The following is a 19,745-nucleotide window of genomic DNA, read 5'->3' as shown; positions in this document are numbered from 1 at the left end:
CTTGTCTCCATCAAGCAAAATTAAAATCGATACTGATTTATTTAGATTTATGTAATATACAACAGCATGCTGACTGGGGAATTCTGAGAGTTTTAAGTCCATATATCTTAAAGTTACCAAGGTTGAGAAACAATTCACTGTTTATAAAAATGGAATGAAAGCTACTGAATATTTTGTCACAACTTTGCTTGAGAGGATGAGGATGTGAACCCAATTTACCTAACCCAATTTACTCAATCCTAAACATTACCCTACTTGGCCTCAAGTCCCAGCTTCAAATGAACTGTTCTCCTCTTTCTGCTGTTTCATCTAAGCCACAAATATCAAACTCACAATGCCACGTTGCCGTCATGTGACATTTCTCAACGTTTTCCCCCTTCACCGAGCTGGGGTGGGCATGGCTTGCACATGACGCATCCAGCCCGCAGGCTGCCAGTTTGACACACCCCCACCCCCACCCCGATTTAAGCTTTGATTCAGGAAATAAATCTAAGACGTGATTGGTCTCCTTTCTTTTTCCTCTTTTAATTTTTAACTCTGAAACAAACTATATTTCATATTACTACATTTAAAAATTTGTAGAATGGACTTGACCTTATCAATTAGCAATACTTGAAATTATATTAGAATTACAGGTAGTCATCAATTTAGCTGAACCATTTGTCTAGTGACCAATCAAAGTTACAACAGCCCAGAAAAAAGTGACTTATGACCGTTTTTCACACTTATGACCATGGCAACAGCCCCATGGTCAGAGGGTCCAAATTTGGGCATGTGGCAACTAGCATGTACTTACTATAACCGTTGCACTGTCCCAGAACTATGTGCTCACCATTTATAACCTTCCCAACAAGCTTCCAACAAGTCAATGGGAAAAGCCAGATTCTTATAATTACCTTGTTTACCAATGGAAATTTTGGGCTCAATTGTGGTTGTAAGTAAAGGACTACCTGTACAACATCTCTGTAATTTTCCTGGATATTTCAGATTTAATGTTTTACCTACATGTAATCTTGCAGCATCCACTGCGTTTTCATAAACATCATCCAGATATATTGGAAATATTGTTCTGTGCCAGTACAAAAAGCAACAATCGCACTGTGCTTGGACTCTAAAATGGAAAAAAAATAATGTGACTAAGGAAAAAAATATTCGTAATTCGGAACTAATTTCAAAGAGTCATATATTTACTCAGAATGCATTTTATAATCTATTTTCATAATCGTAAGAGACAAAACCTGACTTCTAAACAAACATATATTCTCGGGGATGCTGACTTCTATTTTTAAAGCTCAATTTTATAATGAAAATATATCATCCCGTCTACAGCAAGCATCCTGATATGGCAAACCGTCTGCCACACCACTCTATTCTAGGTATGCCAGGATGTAAGACCAGAGGTGGTATGTATCAAATTCTGACAGATTCTACAGAACCGGTAGCAGAAATTTTGAGTAGTTCAGAGAAGCAGCAAATAGGCTGGCCACGCCCCCAGATGATCTTCCTTTGTTAACCTGAAGAGGAGAACGGAACTGGAAAGCAGGTTAGTGTGGTGGGAAGGAAATGGGGATTTTGCAGTATCTTTCCCCTGTCATGCCCACAAAAGAACACCATGCCCAGCAAGCAACGCCCACAGAACTGATAGCAAAAAAATTTGAATCCCACCACTGTGTAAGATTTTATCATTTTATAGCTTTATTTACCGTTCCCTAAGTTCACTGATTAAGGCCAACTTTTTCATAACTACTTGAAGAGGAAGGAGTTCTTCATCTTTAAATGTTTTCTGCAAAAAAAAAAAAAAAAATAGAGGGGCAAGCTATTGGTTGCATCACTGGTTGCTATCAAACTAATATTTGCATCAGTCATTAACCACAAAATTCTTTATATTATTGCTTATAAGCAGATAAGAAAAGAACGGTTACACTTACCATTTGTGTGCCCACATTGAGGGCAAGAGAAATTATAAGTCGCCTCTGTTTTGTGCTAGGGCCATTAAGGGTGTTTTCGGCCAACACAAGGGCAGAAAGTACATCAAGGCGCTGTTCACTGTACTTTTTGTCGGAAATTACTCTTTTCTTTAAATGATAAAGAGAAGAATAAGGGGAAGGCAAAGGGACAGAGAAAACCAGTATTTTGGGATTAGTAATTAAGAAAACACTTCAGCTAGTAAACTTTATTTTAGAGATTGACTAATATATTTCTTTTTTTTAAATTCCAAACTAAACCAGTTTTAAAGCCAAAACAAATTAATCCAACAATTAAAATTGACATTCTAGCAAACCAAAGGATCCCTTATTTGGCATTTTCATATCCAAATGAGCATAAATGATGTCAGGTTTTATTCTTGCCACTCTGAAGTTCCTTATAATTTATTCAAAGAGCAGCTTGTCTAGTTTTTATAATCACTGAGCTTAAAATTGATTGAAATTGCTTTCCCACCTTGGCTACAGCAATGGCATTGAGAGCCTGATGTTGAAGATGCTGAATTATATGTGTCACTGAATCAGCAACAGTCATACTTCTTCTGTAAAATGTATATTCTATTGCCTAAAGTTGTGCAAATTTCATAGCACAAAATAAAAATAAAAGTTAATATCAAACTCTGCAATCAATCAGTTAATCAATTCTCACACTTATTGTCTCATCTGCATACAAAAGGTTAAATTTAAAACAAGCTCTATTAAAACGAAAGAATATGATTTTTTTCAAATCAAAGCATATAATTTCTAATACAGTATGAACTTTTGAAAGAAGCATTGTTAAGTTATATTAACAAATCACAAACTATGGTAACAGTACAAAGATTATGCTAGATTTTTAGATAACTATATATTTTTATGTGTGTCCCATGAATGAGATAGACACTGTTGACACAAGAATGATTTGCTAAACCTTAGCATGAATTTGGATTCGGGTGTTGTATTTTAGCCATCCTCTAGAACTAAAAGATATTATTTTACTAAGATTAAAGAATGCAGCAAAGATAACAAAACATGCAACAATGGAGATATGCATACCTTAAATGGAATCAGACAAAAACATGTTTTTAACTTGCCATTTACTACAACTGTGCGATGTTTCACTTAACCGAATATTACTTCAGATTGTGAATATAATAGCTGTTTGAAACTCTTGAAAGCATCTGTAGAGGGTGGCCATGTGAGCCTATGAAAGGATGCAGCTGCTTTAAAGAGCACAGACAGGTGCTAGATTAATATGCTTGTGTGTTCTGAAGAATCATATTGAAGAGCTTACTGTCTAGTTACAACCTATGTCATCAATTAAATATGCATCACTTATCCTAAAATGTTATTGAAGAACCATTGTTAATATTTGTGTCAGTGAGGATATGCAAACACCTCGACTTACTTTGAGTAGTTCCACAAGCCTGCATAATGCTTTAACTGAGGTTTTTGTCATTGGCTTCTGCATTGACATGTGCAGATTCATTGTAGTTCTGATTATATTTCTAAGGCTGTAAGCATAGAGAAAGCCCTAAAATGAGAAAAATGAATCAATTACATCTTTCTTGTATCATTATAAATGTGCATTTCTAAAACATTTGTCAATTTCTTGACTCTTTGTGGATAAGGTCAATGGCAGTGACCGGTGCAATCTCTTCCCATATTCAATGAGACATCTTCTGTCCTATCAATACTGAAGAAATTGATTCAGACACCTCCTGGCTTTTCTGGCGGGGGCAGCTGGTGGTCAGTACTGTGTTTCCCCAAAAATAAGACAGGGTCTTATTTTCTTTTGACCCTCGAAATAAGCACTTGGCTTTATTTTCGGGAAGGTCTTATTATTTTTGAAATGCAGGAAGCGGCGAGCGTGGTCAGCTCATGGCTGCTGCTATGTTGCAATATTTTCAGGGAGGGCTTATTTTAATGCATGCGCTCAAAAGCACGCAAATTAAAGCTTCAAATTTTAAAATTTTAGTAATATATTAAAATAGTGATATATTAAAACATATTTTGGTGCCTAGACACTGTCTTTCTTAAGGCAACAGTTATTTACAGAAATATCATTTTATCAAGTTAATTGATCAGGGATTTATTTATTTTTTGCTTTTAATACTAAGTAAGTATTCTACCTTTTGTTTTTTTCCCCCCGTTTCTTACTAACATCATCATATAGTTTTATCTGGGCTCATTTTATGGAAGTTTTTTTTTAAATTCGTACTTGAAATTTATAAAAAAATGTATTTTGTATCGGTCAATGACAGCAAAAAAATCTATTCTTTCATAACTTCTAACCAATTTGTTCATAAGAATTGGGGATTGTATAATATGGATCTGATTGTATACAGTATAAACAGTATTTTCTTATTGGTTTTTGAAACTAAGCATATACACACCTGTATAAAAACATTGCATCTATTACTGAGATCTTCAGCAAACTTATCCATCCTTTGTTCCCTTGACAAAAGAGATTCCATTTTCATCATCCAGGAGCTCACAAATACATAATAAGTTTGCATCTCTCTAAAAAGAAAACAAATAATAGTTTCTTAAACATTTTGATACCATACTAAGATTTGGAAGGCTAAACACAGATTTGAAATGGTATCTGAATTCAGAAACAATGGCTTGTTATCATGCCAAACCTACTAGCTCAAAACAGAAACTTGTAGGAAAAAAAAAAAAGTGTTTACCCCCCAAACTTACTTTGTAAGCAACTGAGCCTTTTGCTGTAAAAAACTTTCTCTCTGTAATTTAATTGCATGAAAGCTTTTTCTGTCCAGAAGCTTGGCAACAGCTGACATCTTCTGAATCAAAAAGTTGTCAGCAAACCAGATGACATTAGCTGATAGTGTGATAGCCGGCACCTATAGCATTAGCAGAAAAAATTTAGGGAAGCGAGAGAAAAGTATCTTTTAGAGTAGGTAATAGATTTTCATAAATGTATTCCAAGACTCTTAATGAACCATTCTTTTACTACACAAATTTTACAATTATAAAAATGTTCTAATTTTACTTAGTTTAATCTCAGTCTCATATTATATGACACCACTTCATTCCCCAAAGTTATTTACTCAGCATTTAAAAATAGTCTTGAGCCTATACAATATTTGCAGAAGACGCATGGACATGGAAACATTTGGCATTTTTAATGAGATAAATGAAAAGGAGATAACATCCCTTACTAAGACTATTCATAAATCCAGATACTTTTTTGAAGGAGGAGCTAAGCCATACATGAATAAATAATAGCTCTCACTGAAATCCATAGAAATTTGTTGTAGTTATGACTAAACTATTAACTTGATAACACTTATTGTCGAATTACTAGTCATTCTACACAACAGCATTACACCAAAACATGCACTTCATCCAAATACTCTAAGCACTATAGATGTAAAAATACAATATTGCAGATTCTTTAACTGTGGTTGGATATAAAATTTGTTTTGCAAATCTCTTATGCAAATTTTCAAATTATGACAATGAAACCTAGTTATTATAGACAATTTGAGGGAAGGATATCGATTATTTATGAAAGTAGTCCAACAAAAAAGTACACCACAGTGCCAATATTTATCATTTATGAAATAGTACTTCATTTGCACTAGGACATCACCTCTCTTGTTTGATAAAACGATGTAAATTGTTAACAGAGATTTGAACTGTTGTATGCAAAGCCTTTTGTATTGAAGTTCACTAAATCAAGCTTTCATTCTAGTAAAGAGCAGCACATTACTTGCTGAAATTGTCAAAAAGATTGAATATGATCATAAATTTAATTCTGGTTGTTATTTGTTGCAATGCCATTCACAAACACTTTATCTAATTTGTATGTTGGTTATCAAATTCTAAGTTCGATAAAAGTTACAAGCAGTAAAATATTCACCTTTTTGCAAATGTCCAGTAACAATTTGTAAAATTTCTTATCTACAGTTCGAAAAATCTGAAAATGTAGTACAAAGAGACCACAAATTCCAACATACTTATCTCGCTGGTCAATTTCAGAAGGTTCACCTTAAACAAACAGGCACAAGAATTAGTTTTTGAAATTTATCCCAAAATATAGAATCTTATCAATATTAATATAAAAAGGTTCTGTTCTGCATTACCGAGTTTAGCTTCAACATTTGCAAAAATTGTGCGAATACTATGCATAAACTCCTCAGCAAATATGCTGTTCTTTGAAACTGACATGCCTCCATTGAGACAATCAAATTGCTGTTCTATACAAGCCTGAATAAGAGAAATAAAAGCAATTTACAGTATTAGTATTAATGAGAACACAATCATATTCAAAATTTCATTAAAAACAAATAATAGCATGTGAGTCTTACTGTGTTCTATCGAAATAAACGTTTTATTGGAAATTTAAGAGTATTAACATCTATTCATAGGGATTGTTGGTTGATCATCTCAATTTTTTTATTTTTGTTATATTCAATATATAAATTTATGGACTGAAATCAGCAGTATTTATGGGACCCACAGCTCATTTAGTTTTACTTTGCTTCCTTCTTACCAGAAGTGAGTAAAAGCAGCCAGAAATCACTGTAATCTATATGATGTTCAACCACGCTTTTAAATTTGTGATTTCCAGTAGCAATAGCACTTAAGACTTATATATCACCCCATAGTGCTTTGCAGCACTCTGGGCAGTTTACAGAGTCAGCAGGATCTAGGACAACTTGCTGTGGCTAATTCGCTGCAGTCAACTCATGGCCAACTCGCCATTTACACTAATAGCGAAGAAATGGTGGAATGCAATTAATAAAAAAAGGATGCCAAAGGAGGGACAAAATGAAATGTGAATGACAAAAATTAAAATAATGCTTTAATTATTTTAAATAATTAAATTGAATTATTGAGTTGTCCAGTAGCGAGTTGGCCTGTGGCGAGTTGTCCCTCGGTGAGTTGGCCATGGCAAGTTGGCTGCAGTGAATTGCCCAATTTCAGAGTCAGCATCATGCCCCCAACAATCTGAACCCTCATTTTACCAACTCTGGAAGGATGGGAAGCTGAGTCAAGCTTGAGCCCTGTCGGGATTGAACTGCAATATCCTCCCCTTGAAAGTGAATTTAAAAAAAAAAAAAAAACAAGTGGAAACAAAACCTTTCTGGACAAAAGATCTGGAAATCTTACCACCAATAAACTAATTTTTGAATGCACCTAACATTTTGACGCCTAACATGTCAGAATGTTAAGCATACAATTCCAAAAAAGAAATAAAAGCATACAAATTAAAATCGCCAAAACATTTGGGGATTTTATACTATAGATTGCACTATATTACACAATTGTACACTATAGATTCTACAGGCCACATTTACACCCTATAAAGGAAATTAGACAGTATTTATCATACTACCTGGAATATCATGCCATCTAATAGCTGACTTTCTAATTTTAACAACAATTTTTCAAATGGTTTCAGCTTATCTTCTTGGATTCCAAATTTAGGAGGATTGTGGTGGACAGATTTTAATAGCCTGGTCAAAGAAAAGAGAAAAAAAATCAAAGAATATTCTTTAATGGAGTTTTTCATGGACATCGTAAGGGTGTTTTTTCAGGAAGCAATTGGACTTTCTTGTTTTTTTTTCTTTGAAGGTGTTTCAATTCCCATCCAAAAAGCTTCTTCAACTCTGACCGGATGGTGGGGAACAGAATGATTTATATTCTTTGCAGACAGCTGGTCATTTGCATTCTTTTAGAGTCATTGAGGCCACTTGGAGGTTTATCTATGTCCTCAGGGTCACCTGAGTAATGCAAATGGGCATGGAGCCTTCTTGGCTGCAAGATGTTTTCTGCTCTATGTCCCATCACTGTTGAAGACAGGTGCAGGCTCTTGGTGATGAGTCTATGTTGTCTGCATCTCAAACTGAAGCGCAAATGGTTCCTGCAGTCTGCATTTTTTTCTGGAAATCCGTTCATACTCCACCAGTTGACTGAGAATATCTTTCACTGAAACACTCTTTCATGGACACAATTAGGTTTTAAGAATTTTTAGAAGGTTATAGAATTAAACCCAGCATATATATATTTCCTTTGTTAAAATATATATGCTTCTTTTTAACAAAGGAAATATTTTGTTACAAAAGTAGCTTTGCTGTTTGACTGCATTCATTGGGCAGCTGGCCTGTGGAACAATAAGAGATTTATCCTTAGGGCTAGCCTTGGTGAAAAAAAAAGATGGTCATCTACATTATGGCAGAAGGTACAATACTTTTGGCAATATAGTGTATGTGTCTGCAGGGGTAATTCAAAAATATTTCATAATGGTCATTGTAGAAATAGCTATAGAAGCTATTAGAAATAGCTATATATGGCATAAAAAATTAATAAATAATTACAATATTAATTGTTTATCATCAAATAATTAATATTTAATAAATATTTAATTAAATAAGTTATATTTAATGATCCCTTCCACAAAAAGTGCCATCTTTTAAAAAAATATATTATTTGCATATATACTGAATAGTGTGATTATCCTGGCATTCCACTTGCCATGAAAACCAAAGTGAAAAACAAATAACATATATACTATTTAAGCAGTGCTAGCATTGAAGAGTTATTTTTGACCATCATATTCATTCTAATACATCAATGCATATATAGTATCTCTTTCCAAGTCCACCTAACCTAATTTTTCCATATTCCAACTTCCACCTTGTGCTTCTAACCATTGACAGAATCTGTTCTATGTGTCATAATTTTCTGTCTCTCCTTCGTCTTTCATTTTTAATATTAGTCTATCCATTTCTGCACAGACTAATATCTTCCTTATTAACTCCTTCTCTGAAGGGGCATTTTCACTCTTCCACTGCTGCGCATACACCATTCTTGCTGCAGTCAGGATGTGTAGTACTAAGCATAATTTCCCTTTATCATAGCCATCTGGTATAATGCCTAATAAAAATAATTCTGCCTTGAACTCTATACATTGTCTAACCATTTTTTCTAACCTCAAATGAATTTGTACGCAAAATTTCCTTGCTTTTTTACAGGTCCAAAAGTGTCATCTTGTTGGACCCAAGCTGTTCTTTCTCAGTGGTAGTACCAGCCCTGCAGAACAGCCTTGATCTTGTTAGTTTTTTGGAAGACTCTGAAGACTTGGCTATTTTCTCCAGGGATCTGGAGGTTAAGTGAGCCCTGTTGCTTATTATGCATTCTTTTGTGATTGAGGATTACTTTGGGTTCATCAATTTTATTCTTGATCTTTAATTTCTGTAGCCCACTCAGAGGCACTTTTGGTGGCCATGTGAACTGTACTCAATACAGAAAAAGAAAGAGATAATAAATATTAATTGGTATTAATAACATCTTATGGAGATTCTCAGTCATCCAAGTCATGGTTGTCCCAAAGGTGCTTTATCAAAAGGCAATTGGATTTTGGTTTTCCTTGAAGCTGATTTGCTTCTCATTCAGGAAGCTTCAGAATTATACAGTACAGAAGAAGCCTCTTGGATGAGAAGCAAAACATCTTGAACGGAAAGCCAAATGCAGTTGCCTTTTGAATAAGCACCTTTGGGATACTAATAAGGAACTGCAAGATCTTTTAGAAGTATCCAGTAGAACTTCCACTCGAGACCCACTGTTATGAACAGATAACTGGATACTTTCAACTATCTTGTTAATGTTATTTTCTATAGCAGTGTTTTTCAACCACTGTGCTGTGGCACACTAGTGTGCCGTGACATAGTGTAAGGTGTGCCATGGGAGAATTACTTTATATATAGTCAATATAGGCACAGAGTTAAATTTTTTTAACATTTTCTAATGGTGGTGTGCCTCGTGATTTTTTTCATGAAAAAAGTGTGCCTTTGCACAAAAAAGGTTGAAAAACACTATTCTATAGTATTCTGTTGTGACTCAGCAGAAGCTTGCTGTGAGTTGCGTCGGGATGCAGGAATAATGAGTAGCTGTTGCTCGTTAGGGTCATCTTCTGCAATAAAAGACGGATGGTGCCACACCTTAGTTGCAGAAGTCAACGTCGTTCGTGGTTCATCATTCGTTTGTTTGTGAGTTCAGTTTCGAGATTCAAAGAGGCACTTGGATAAGTGATTTGCTTTCTGTAAACCTGATTCAAAGAGGCACTTGGATAAGTGATTTGCTTTCTGTAAACCTGGTTTGCTGTAAGAGCTTTTTGTTTTTGCTTTTGCTGTGTAACTTTTTGCCAGAGACTTTATCTACGTTTATTTTTGGGCTCACAGCCAGCTTCAGCCAGGACTGATAAAGATATTTCCTTTGAAGTTCTGTCTGACTGTCATTTGTGAACGAGCGAAGAGGGGGAGTCAGAACAGTATTCTATAATGCTCTATAATAAAAGTAATTATTTTTCTATAGAAAAAAATAAGCAAATTGACCCACATACCTTTTGTACATAGTCCAGTGATCTTTCAAGGTGGCATGATTGTTTACTATCTCATCAAGTGTAAGCAGAACTGTCAGTAGTTCTCCAAGATGCTCATACATAGTCTGTTGGAAAAATTACATCATTGATCTGAGAACATATCCCATACACCCAGCAGAACCTACTTTAAATAAGCAGTCCTGGGATTGCACTCAACATATCCCTCTAAAAAATGCTAAGCACTAAGGATGTAAATATGGAACATAAGAAGGTAACAGTATTGAATATAATGCTTTCTTCACTGTACTTTATAGCAATAGCAGTTAGACTTATATACCGCTTCATAGGGCTTTCAGCCCTCTCTAAGAGGTTTACAGAGTCAGCATATTGCCCCCAACAACAATCCGGGTCCTCATTTTACCCACCTCGGAAGGATGGAAGGCTGAGTCAACCCTGAGCCGGTGAGATTTGAACAGCCGAACTGCAGTACTGCAGTCAGCTGAAGTAGCCTGCAGTGCTGCATTTAACCACTGCGCCACCTCGGCTCTCAAAAAAAAAAAACAACTTACTATTAAAGAACTTAGGTTTAGGTTTAGGTTTATTCGATTTATATGCCGCCCTTCTCCCAAGGACTCAGGGTGGCGTACAACATTAAAAGAAACATATAATACAAAAGTTAAGAAGAAATTAAACAGGATATCCCAAACCCAATTAAAATTGACAATGACACATTTTTTAAAAAAAGAATTCAAATTAAAATTAACAGTAATCCATAATTTGATTTGTTTTGTTCAGGCCAGGCTGGCTTGCTGAAAAAGACAACTTTTTAGGGCGCGTCGGAAGGACCGGAGGTCGGGGATTATACGAAGCTCTGGGGGCAGCTCATTCCAGAGGGAAGGCACTCCCACAGAGAAGGCTCTCCCCCTTAATACAATATCTGTCTTAGTATTTTAAAAAATCTGCCAGGGAAGATTTGATATATTTAAATAAAATCTTAAGGTTAACAACTTAAAAGGAATTTTGTAATAAACGGTATAAAAATAAAACATTACCTGAAAATGAACTCCTGAAGTCTCTATCACTTTAGGTGTATTCCTGGAAAACAAAACATATTTCATGTTACTTAATATACACGTTTTAAGGACTCAAGCCTTTAGCATTTCTAAATAAATCTGGAAATTACTTCCAATGTGCAAACCATATATGGGAAGGTAATTCTTGTAAACTGAGACCTACTAATACAGTTAGTATTAGAATCAAATTAGCATGTCCCAGGGAGTTATGGAATACAGGCCTATTCAAGTTTCGATCCAGAAAGCTAAACATCACCCATCAGCCAAGTATGCTACTCAGCTATTTTTGATCCTAATCCACCTAATCCCAATCCACCAACCATAATTCCAAAAACACTATGGTGATGTAATTATGCAACTTTGTATAATCCATAGTGGAGAACATTCAATTTGGTGAGGCACAACTATACATGGTGATTGGAATAATGCCTTGGCTGAACTTACTAATCTTTCATTTTAACTCTATATTTTAAAATATTTTAAGTTTTATTACAAAGAGACTGATTACTAATCTCATCTGTTTAAAAAAAGCATTTTAAAAAGATAAACTCAGGAGAGAATTGCTCCTTGATCCTTGATAGAACAGTGAAGATACTACAGATGCAAACTACTTGCAAGACAGTCAATACCTGAACATGGATTGGGAAAAACCATACAGCAGTGGTCCTCAACCTCTTCTTCACTACGGATTCCCTTTAAATACCTTTTCGTGGCCAGAGACCCTCAACGCTTAACTCAAGATTTAAATCATAACATTTCTTCAAGCCTTTAGAGGTGCCATGTGACATCACAATCTGTGGTACATGGACCACAGATTGACAACCACTGCTGTAGAACTTTCCAGAAATCCAAACATTTTAGCTATTGTTTTTAATATTTTATGAGGGCTGAGCGATCAACAACTCATTTAAGATAATGTGCCACAGCATGCTTTTAGCTTGTGAAAGTGTACCATTCTTTTGGCACAATTACAAAAAAAGGATATGGAAACATTATCTGCAACTTGCCATGTTAGCAAACTATGAGTAATGGAAATAATATACACTTTCAAACCACAATAATACACACACACATACACACACACACACACACCAGAGGTGGGTTGCTGCCGGTTCAACCCAGATCAGGCGAACTGGTAGTAGTGGTGGCGGGAGGCTACGCTCGCCCACCCAGATGCTTCTGCGCATGCGCAGAAGTGTCACACATGGGAGTGCGCCCAAAGTGGTAGTAAAAAAATTAGCAACCCACCTCTGATATATGGCCAAGAAAGGTCATTAAATGGGGCAAAACTCACTTAACAACCACCTTGCTTAACAATGGACATTTTTGAATTCAAGTGTGGTCACAAGTCAAGGACTACCTGTATATTAAAAGACGATCTAACCTTTTTTAATGAGGGCAAAGACCCAACACATTCCCCCAGAACTAATAATTTAGAAAACTGATCAACATGCCGGACCTATTAATTTATTCTTAGCTAGCAAATAATTACTTGTTACTGGTATAAAGGGCAGCTAACTGGTGCACTACGTTCATCACCACTTCATAGCACCGTGTCACAAAACAAGACAGCTCCTGCAATGATAAAGTTGCACTGATCAGTAAAATAAATACACTAAATATACTTATTTTACTCACAAATGATTCCATACTACTGAATGGATCACCTACCTTTCCATCTGAGAGTACAAAGTTGCAGTCATAAGAAGTCCTTCCTCATTTTATCCTCCCAAGAATAATCCTGAGGCTGAGCTAAGAGATTGCAACTGACCCAGTGATATCCATGGTGAAGAAGGAACTTTGGCACACAAATGTATTTTAAGAGCTAAACCAACTACAATAATAATAAACACGAGATTTTTTGAATGTTTTGTTTGGAGTAGTATCCGATCCCTTTGGCTTTCGTACCTCAATGCTTATTTCTGTTTATAGTGCACAGCCTATAAAATGCTTAACAGTTTATGTTCTGCACTGTTATTGTATTCTTTAATTCTCTGCATTTAATTCAACAAAGAAAAACATGATACTAGGCAGGTGTTTTGAACTTTGACTCCCTGCAGCTTCAAACATCATAAACAATTGCAAAAAAACAACAACAACAATGTAGAAGCTATAACTCAAAACCTCTGGAGGATATCAGGTTTTTTATTTAGCCTCTTCAGAGATCAATGTTTGAAAGGGAAAACAGGCAGCAGCACAACTCATTAGTTATTTAAGAACTGCATAGAAGCAACCCACGTATTTGCTGCAACTGTACTCAGGAAATTGAGTAATAGTCATTTATGACTCCACCTAGAGAATAAATCTGCAGCTATATTTTCGGTTTTGTGGAAACAGATTTACTTTGGAAAGTTGCAAAAGAACAACGGGAATAAGATGAACATTTTAAATTGTCTGAATTTATCTTCAAACGAGATGAAAGATTGGCTTTTAAAAGGTTGCCAATGTATTGCAGGGCTGTAAAAGCTGGATTAAAGCAGGAAGCCTCAGGTTCAAGTCCATCCTAAATCATGGAAACTCACTGGGTGAATTTGATTCAGTCACTTTCTCTGAGCCCAGTCTAGTTCAGAGGGTTGCTGTTGTGATGATAAAATAAAGGGAAATCCCAGTGTAAACTGCCCAGAGTTTTTTGTGATGGGGTATACAACAAATAAACAAAGCGAATTAGGGCTTATTTCTCCGCAATGCTAAAATAAAAAAGGAAATAAAATCTAATAAATTGAAATATTAAAAAAATCAGAAAGTTGACTTCAAGCTCATTTTACTGCTAATTTTTTTAAAAAAACAACAGCTCCCTTTTTATTAAGTGTTGCTTAGCAAAAACCAATCACAAGGTCCCAAAATTATGCCAAATGAAAAGGCATGACAATTGATTACATACAGCAAAATTCAAGTCCTATTAATAAATACATTGTTTGTTCGTTTTTATCAAAAACATTCTCTCTTAAGATGTTTCCCCGAGCTATACTTCCAGTATCAACTAAAAGTGATTTTTCAAATAGCTACAGTTTTTGCAAAATACACAAGTTCATACTATTTCTAAAAGTTAATTGCCATACTGCATATAATTTTTTTTCTGATTTTCAAGGGAGGAAATGCCCACAACACTAAATCCCTTATTAGGGGCACTGATAGAAAGTAGAGAATAAGGAGAAGATTCATTGTCTACCATTGGATACATTTAATGTTATCACCTAGAGTGCCTTTTCCTTATTAACCCAAACCTAGTAGAATTGTTAGTCTTATTGGTCTTTTTCAAGGCATATAGATTCATCTGCAGATGAGAGTGTTTTAATCCACCACAGACATACTACAAATAGATGCATGCAAGAGTTTGTTATAAAATCTGCAAAGGAAAGTGGACAAAGCAAAGAGAAAAACAGAAAGCTAAGAACAATACAACTCTACTTACCACCAATTCACCCAAGGACATTTACCTAAATCCCTTTTGTTGTTGTCATAGGGTGGGGGTGAATCCCATAGCACAATTAAAAAGTCAACCACTTAGCAAAGAAAAAAAAATCTGCAAAAAATCAGTACTATAAATATTACCTGGAGAAATGAAATAAATCTTCCCATCTGTATTTGACTATCTCCTTCCACCTTACTGGAATCCACAGCTTGAAAAATAAACATGAAAATTACCCTACTTTGAGAGAACTCAATCATTACCAATCAGTTACCCCAAATATACGTAGCCATTTCTCCCCTAGTCATAAAACCAATGGAATTCAAATTAAAAGCTTAGCACAACATACTGCTTTCAAGTTTAAATTCTACTTTATTATCCTACACCATGCAAAAATTACTCTGCACAAAAAGAAACAGGGGGGGGGGATTTTATTCTCTTACAGATTTGGCCATTTAGATCTATTTGCTTGGATGCTTCCCAAATAAATGTGCTTGAATTTGCCAACCCTTTTCCCAATCCCTGCATCACAGTCAAGAAGAAGCTATTGATAAAACAAAATGTGACTTGTGCAGTTGTTTCAACACTCTCTTTGCTTCCTGCCAATGAACCAAATAATCAACAGTGCCTTGTTTTCATTTTGGCAGCATTTCACTGCATGTTTCAAAATCAGGCATGATAAGAGAACAAACATCATAAGGATATTACCTGCTTAAGATAATAGTGGTTCATGTTATATTAGTAGAAATACACACACATAAACAGACCCAGACACACCATCACTAAATGTCTGTTATTGAAGGACACTTCTAAACATTAATTAGCTAATAACAAAATACAACTGTGAAAACTGTGCATATTCATTATACTTAGGATAAAAACAGTCAGCTAATGAAAACATCCAATATTGGTCAGGCATTTCTATCAAGTACTTGTAACTTCTGTACTGTCTGCTCACCATTTGGGCATTAACATTCTATTGATCACAAGATCGGCTTTAATCATAGCATATCTATAAAAGCATCCAAATTATATTTCAGCAGTGAAACAATTTCTTAAGCACATCATCAGTATTACTGTATATTCTCAAAGTTCTAAACAAGGGGCGTCAAACTCGTGGCCCGCAGGCCAGATGCGTCACGCACTGGTCATGCCCACCTCCAGTTTAGCGAAGGGAGAAGTCGTGCTAAATCACATGATGATGTGAGTTTGACACGCCCGTTCTAAACTAAATTACAAATCGGTTCCAACATATAAAATGCAAACTGCACTTGACGTGACATATGGTCTACTACTGCTCTTCATAAATTTATTTTGCACACACAGAAGACGTAAAAATAAACCATCTTAAAAGAAGCCCTTCCTATTTCAGAGGTTGCTACTTGCAGATTGTTCTTATGCTATAGCTACTGTTGGTAATGAGATTGGAAAGAATTTCACAACTTATGCTCTGCTTTTCCTATCTTGTTATATATAGTGGGACCTCAGGTGCCGACTGCAATCCATTCCAGGACTTCAGTCAGCACCTGATTTGTTTGTGACCAGAAGCAAGACTGACTGTGTATGTGCGCACACACAAAAAATGGTGTGGAAGGGGAAATCGCCGTGGCAGAGAAAATCGCCATGGCTGTGTTTATTTGGCACCTGAGGACATATACGTGACCTGAGTGCAACATTTCGCAGGTTTTTAGGTCGGCACCCAAATTATTCGTGGTCTGAGCCGTTCGGGACCCGAGGTCCCACTGTAATTGATTAAACAAAGATTTAAGAAAGTTTTCTGTTTCTCAATAACAAAAGCATATTTGAAGTTTATTACTGCACACAGAATTTTTGAATAAATGTGTCCCATATTAACATAATTAATATACAATACTTACTTCCTTCACCATAAAACAGGAGGCCGTTATAAAACTTCGTTTCTGCCTAGGAATAAAAGCAGATTTTTTTTTCTTGCACAATAGTTTATATAGTTTTAGTTGATAGAAATTCATGATTACATCTTAAATATCAAATGTAAATTAAACATGTATGTAGCGGCTTATACATGATACAAGAGATAAGAAATATTTCACCTCATGTTTTAACTTTTTGATTTCACAGCAAAGAGCAGCATATACAGTGATGACTTTGTTCAGAACCTGGATAAGAGAAAAAAAATGCAGACTACTTTTATAAACAGAATAAAGGAGAGATAAAATGTAGGTATGATATCATCTGTCTCACATAAAAACTTTAATACAAAAATAAATACGTTTAATTCAAGATGGACATTTCAACTTTAAGAAGTGGGACTTCTTCTATTGCTATTCCTGAATCCCATCCTTATCTCTTTGTCACATTTAGATTATAAACCTGGGAGCAGAGAATATCTTGCTTATTACTGACTTTTGGCGAGCAGCTCTGGAAATATTTCTAGTGAAAAGGCAAAAGATAAAATGATTTAAAACTTATAAACAAAAGATATATTTTGTAAAGCACAAAAAGCAACTGCAATATGTTTGTAATGTTTTTGACACCAAGCAACATACCTTGTTTTCTGTCTTTATGAGTTCAAGTAAGGAAGACTGTTCATAAGGCAAAAGCTAAAATTAAGCAAAAATACGATCAGTTTAAGGGAAAATCAGATTTGCAGCATGATTGTTTTAGCTAAATGAAATAGGAAGCTTAATCCAAATTGCAATTACATAGGACAAACCGTGTACTATACTCGGAGAAAACAAGTACCACACTGGAGAGCCAAGAGATCCTTTAAAAATTTCATTCCAAACTTATTAAACAGGTGATGATTGTCACAAGCAAAATAGCAACAATAGTCAAAATCTTGAAATATAAATATACATTTATATTTTATAAAATATAAATATTGGAATGGGGTGGAAATGTTATACCTTACTTCTAAAACAGGGATGTAAAACTCAAGGCCCAGAGGCAGGATCCAGCCCGTGGGGTACATAGATCCTGTTCTACCTACATAGTTACATAGGGCAGCCCTGGAAATAACAAAGGACCGGCCTGTGGTACTGTCAGTGAAAATGGAGTTCCATTTTCATTGGCAGAGGGTTGCAGGACGCAGACAAAAACGGAGCTCGGGAGCTCATTTTCATTGGCAGAATGCTTGGGCCACCACAGGAGCCCCCGACACGAGTGATGTTTAGCTGGCCACCCCCACCCAGCCCCCCAAGGTCAAACACAACCCTGATGCAGCCCTCAATGAAATCGAGTTTGACACCCCTGTTCTAGAAGCTTATTTAATGAGTTAAATTGCTATCTTACCAGAGGCATGGAAAAAAATGTACATATACATACCGTACATAAAGGGTTTTTTCCCAACTAGAATATTTTTGTACATGTATAACAAATGTACTAATTGACAGTTGAACTAATTAAATATAAACAAATACAGCAACCAACTTGGGGAAAATTGCAAATACTTCTAATGATGGCCTGAAGCCAAAGTAGCCTACAACGAACTGTCTGGTGGCAGTTAAATATTAATTATTCAACAGAAGGTGGTTCTAGACAGATTGCTCTCAATGCAATTATTCAAAAGGCAGCATGCAGGTATTCCCTCTTCAGTGAGGTTAGATTAATCAACAGACTTTTCAACATGAACCCAGAATGGGGACTGAGGAAAAAATCCCACATAAACAGGGCAATAGGTTTGGGAAAGTTGCTCTGAATGACTGGTTGCCTTATAAATTTCTGTGCAAGTATGGTATGTAATTGAATAGTAAGAGGCTTGAGTAAAACGGCATAAGCACATAAGGCATACACATACATTTAATGCAATGGGGTCAAGATTGAAGTCCCAAACATCTCCAATGGAATCATCCAATGCATCTTCAATTCTCTTCAGCTGGGAAGTATATGCTTCCAGGAATTTCCCATAGTTCTTTAACTGCACTTCAGCATGGATTTCTAGGAGTAAACAGTATTTTCATTATAATATTTGGAAATATGCATATTAAGCTTGGATTCATAAAAATTACCTAAATTCAAGCAATTCCTTATTTACTTTTTTTTTAAATCACTCCAAGTTCCCTCCTCCATTTTTTTCACAGTTTTTTTGCTCCCAATCTGTTATTTTAATATTATTAAGCAATCTATTATAAGGCTATACAATAATAATAATTTTAATATTGTAGCAAAAAAATAACCACAAGTCAGTCATTCTGCTATTTTGATAATGGAATTTATTGCAGGAAGATTGATGAAACAGATTTCAAACACTAACGATCCAGTGAAGTCTCCCTAAAGCAGAAGTTTTACATTGATGAGTTACATTATTTTACAAGTTTTACATTGATATTCTAACCAACTGTAAGGTACCAGGCTGGGGATGAATGAACTATAAATTGCATTATTAATGTTTAAGAGGGTACTTGCATGTTGCAGTTTTGTATTAGTACAAATAAACATTCTTTATTTAAATGTTTAATCAAGGAACTGGAATCACAACAGGCAAAACAGGAATCTGTTTTTCTTTTTATATACTACTAAACATGGTTGCTTACAATAAAGCACTTTAAATTCGTTTTAGTACAACCAAAGAGACTGAATTTTAAAAGACTCAATTGCTTTATGATTTCAGCAACAAGATACAAGTGACTTAGAGATGTAAATGCACATTATGTTGTAATATTGACAAGGCAATTTATAGCCAAATGTCAATGCAAAGGCAAAACTACTCAAATAAATTCATTATGACATTTTCTGGGTAACTATTATGCAATATATTTGATAAGATAGTTTTGTAATTAAATATTTCATAAGTGACAAAATATGTATTTTATGCATGATAATGAAAACGTGTGCAGAATATCTCCAAGAATGGTATATATTCTAATTAATATTCATATCATGTTAACACTCGCAGTTCATGCACATCTGTAAAAAAAGTTCCCAAATATAAATTAAACAGACTATCAAGTTCTAATTTCTGCAAATTA

At 35.1% G+C, this 19,745-nt stretch overlaps 1 protein-coding gene across 2 annotated transcripts in view; it reads right to left on the bottom strand.

The window, feature by feature from the left end:
• WASHC4 (WASH complex subunit 4) overlaps positions 1-19,745 on the bottom strand; it is a 43,559-nt gene that overhangs the window by 21,185 nt on the left and 2,629 nt on the right. The window contains exons 2-19 of one of the 2 annotated variants that reach the window (XM_087723085.1): positions 18,575-18,714; positions 17,325-17,378; positions 16,869-16,934; positions 16,674-16,719; positions 14,940-15,007; positions 12,880-12,962; positions 11,367-11,409; positions 10,336-10,439; positions 7,330-7,450; positions 6,074-6,197; positions 5,851-5,978; positions 4,668-4,828; positions 4,358-4,484; positions 3,370-3,495; positions 2,440-2,547; positions 1,929-2,075; positions 1,704-1,783; positions 1,006-1,111 (exon numbers count right to left, since the gene is read on the bottom strand). In XM_087723085.1, the coding sequence (XP_087579211.1) occupies positions 1,006-1,111; positions 1,704-1,783; positions 1,929-2,075; positions 2,440-2,547; positions 3,370-3,495; positions 4,358-4,484; positions 4,668-4,828; positions 5,851-5,978; positions 6,074-6,197; positions 7,330-7,450; positions 10,336-10,439; positions 11,367-11,409; positions 12,880-12,962; positions 14,940-15,007; positions 16,674-16,719; positions 16,869-16,934; positions 17,325-17,378; positions 18,575-18,714 (1,832 nt within the window). Of the gene's footprint in view, positions 1-1,005; positions 1,112-1,703; positions 1,784-1,928; positions 2,076-2,439; positions 2,548-3,369; positions 3,496-4,357; positions 4,485-4,667; positions 4,829-5,850; positions 5,979-6,073; positions 6,198-7,329; positions 7,451-10,335; positions 10,440-11,366; positions 11,410-12,879; positions 12,963-14,939; positions 15,008-16,673; positions 16,720-16,868; positions 17,086-17,324; positions 17,379-18,574; positions 18,715-19,745 lie in introns of those variants that run through there. The other variant, XM_087723086.1, reaches the window with a different exon arrangement.

The sequence above is a fragment of the Thamnophis sirtalis genome, unplaced genomic scaffold, assembly GCF_051295495.1.
Source record: "Thamnophis sirtalis isolate CommonGarterSnake01/CBP01778 unplaced genomic scaffold, rThaSir2_p1.2 scaffold_9, whole genome shotgun sequence".
Lineage (NCBI taxonomy): Eukaryota > Metazoa > Chordata > Lepidosauria > Squamata > Natricidae > Thamnophis > Thamnophis sirtalis.
Note: the sequence above shows the minus strand (reverse complement) of the source record. Positions and strands in the feature narration are given on the sequence as shown.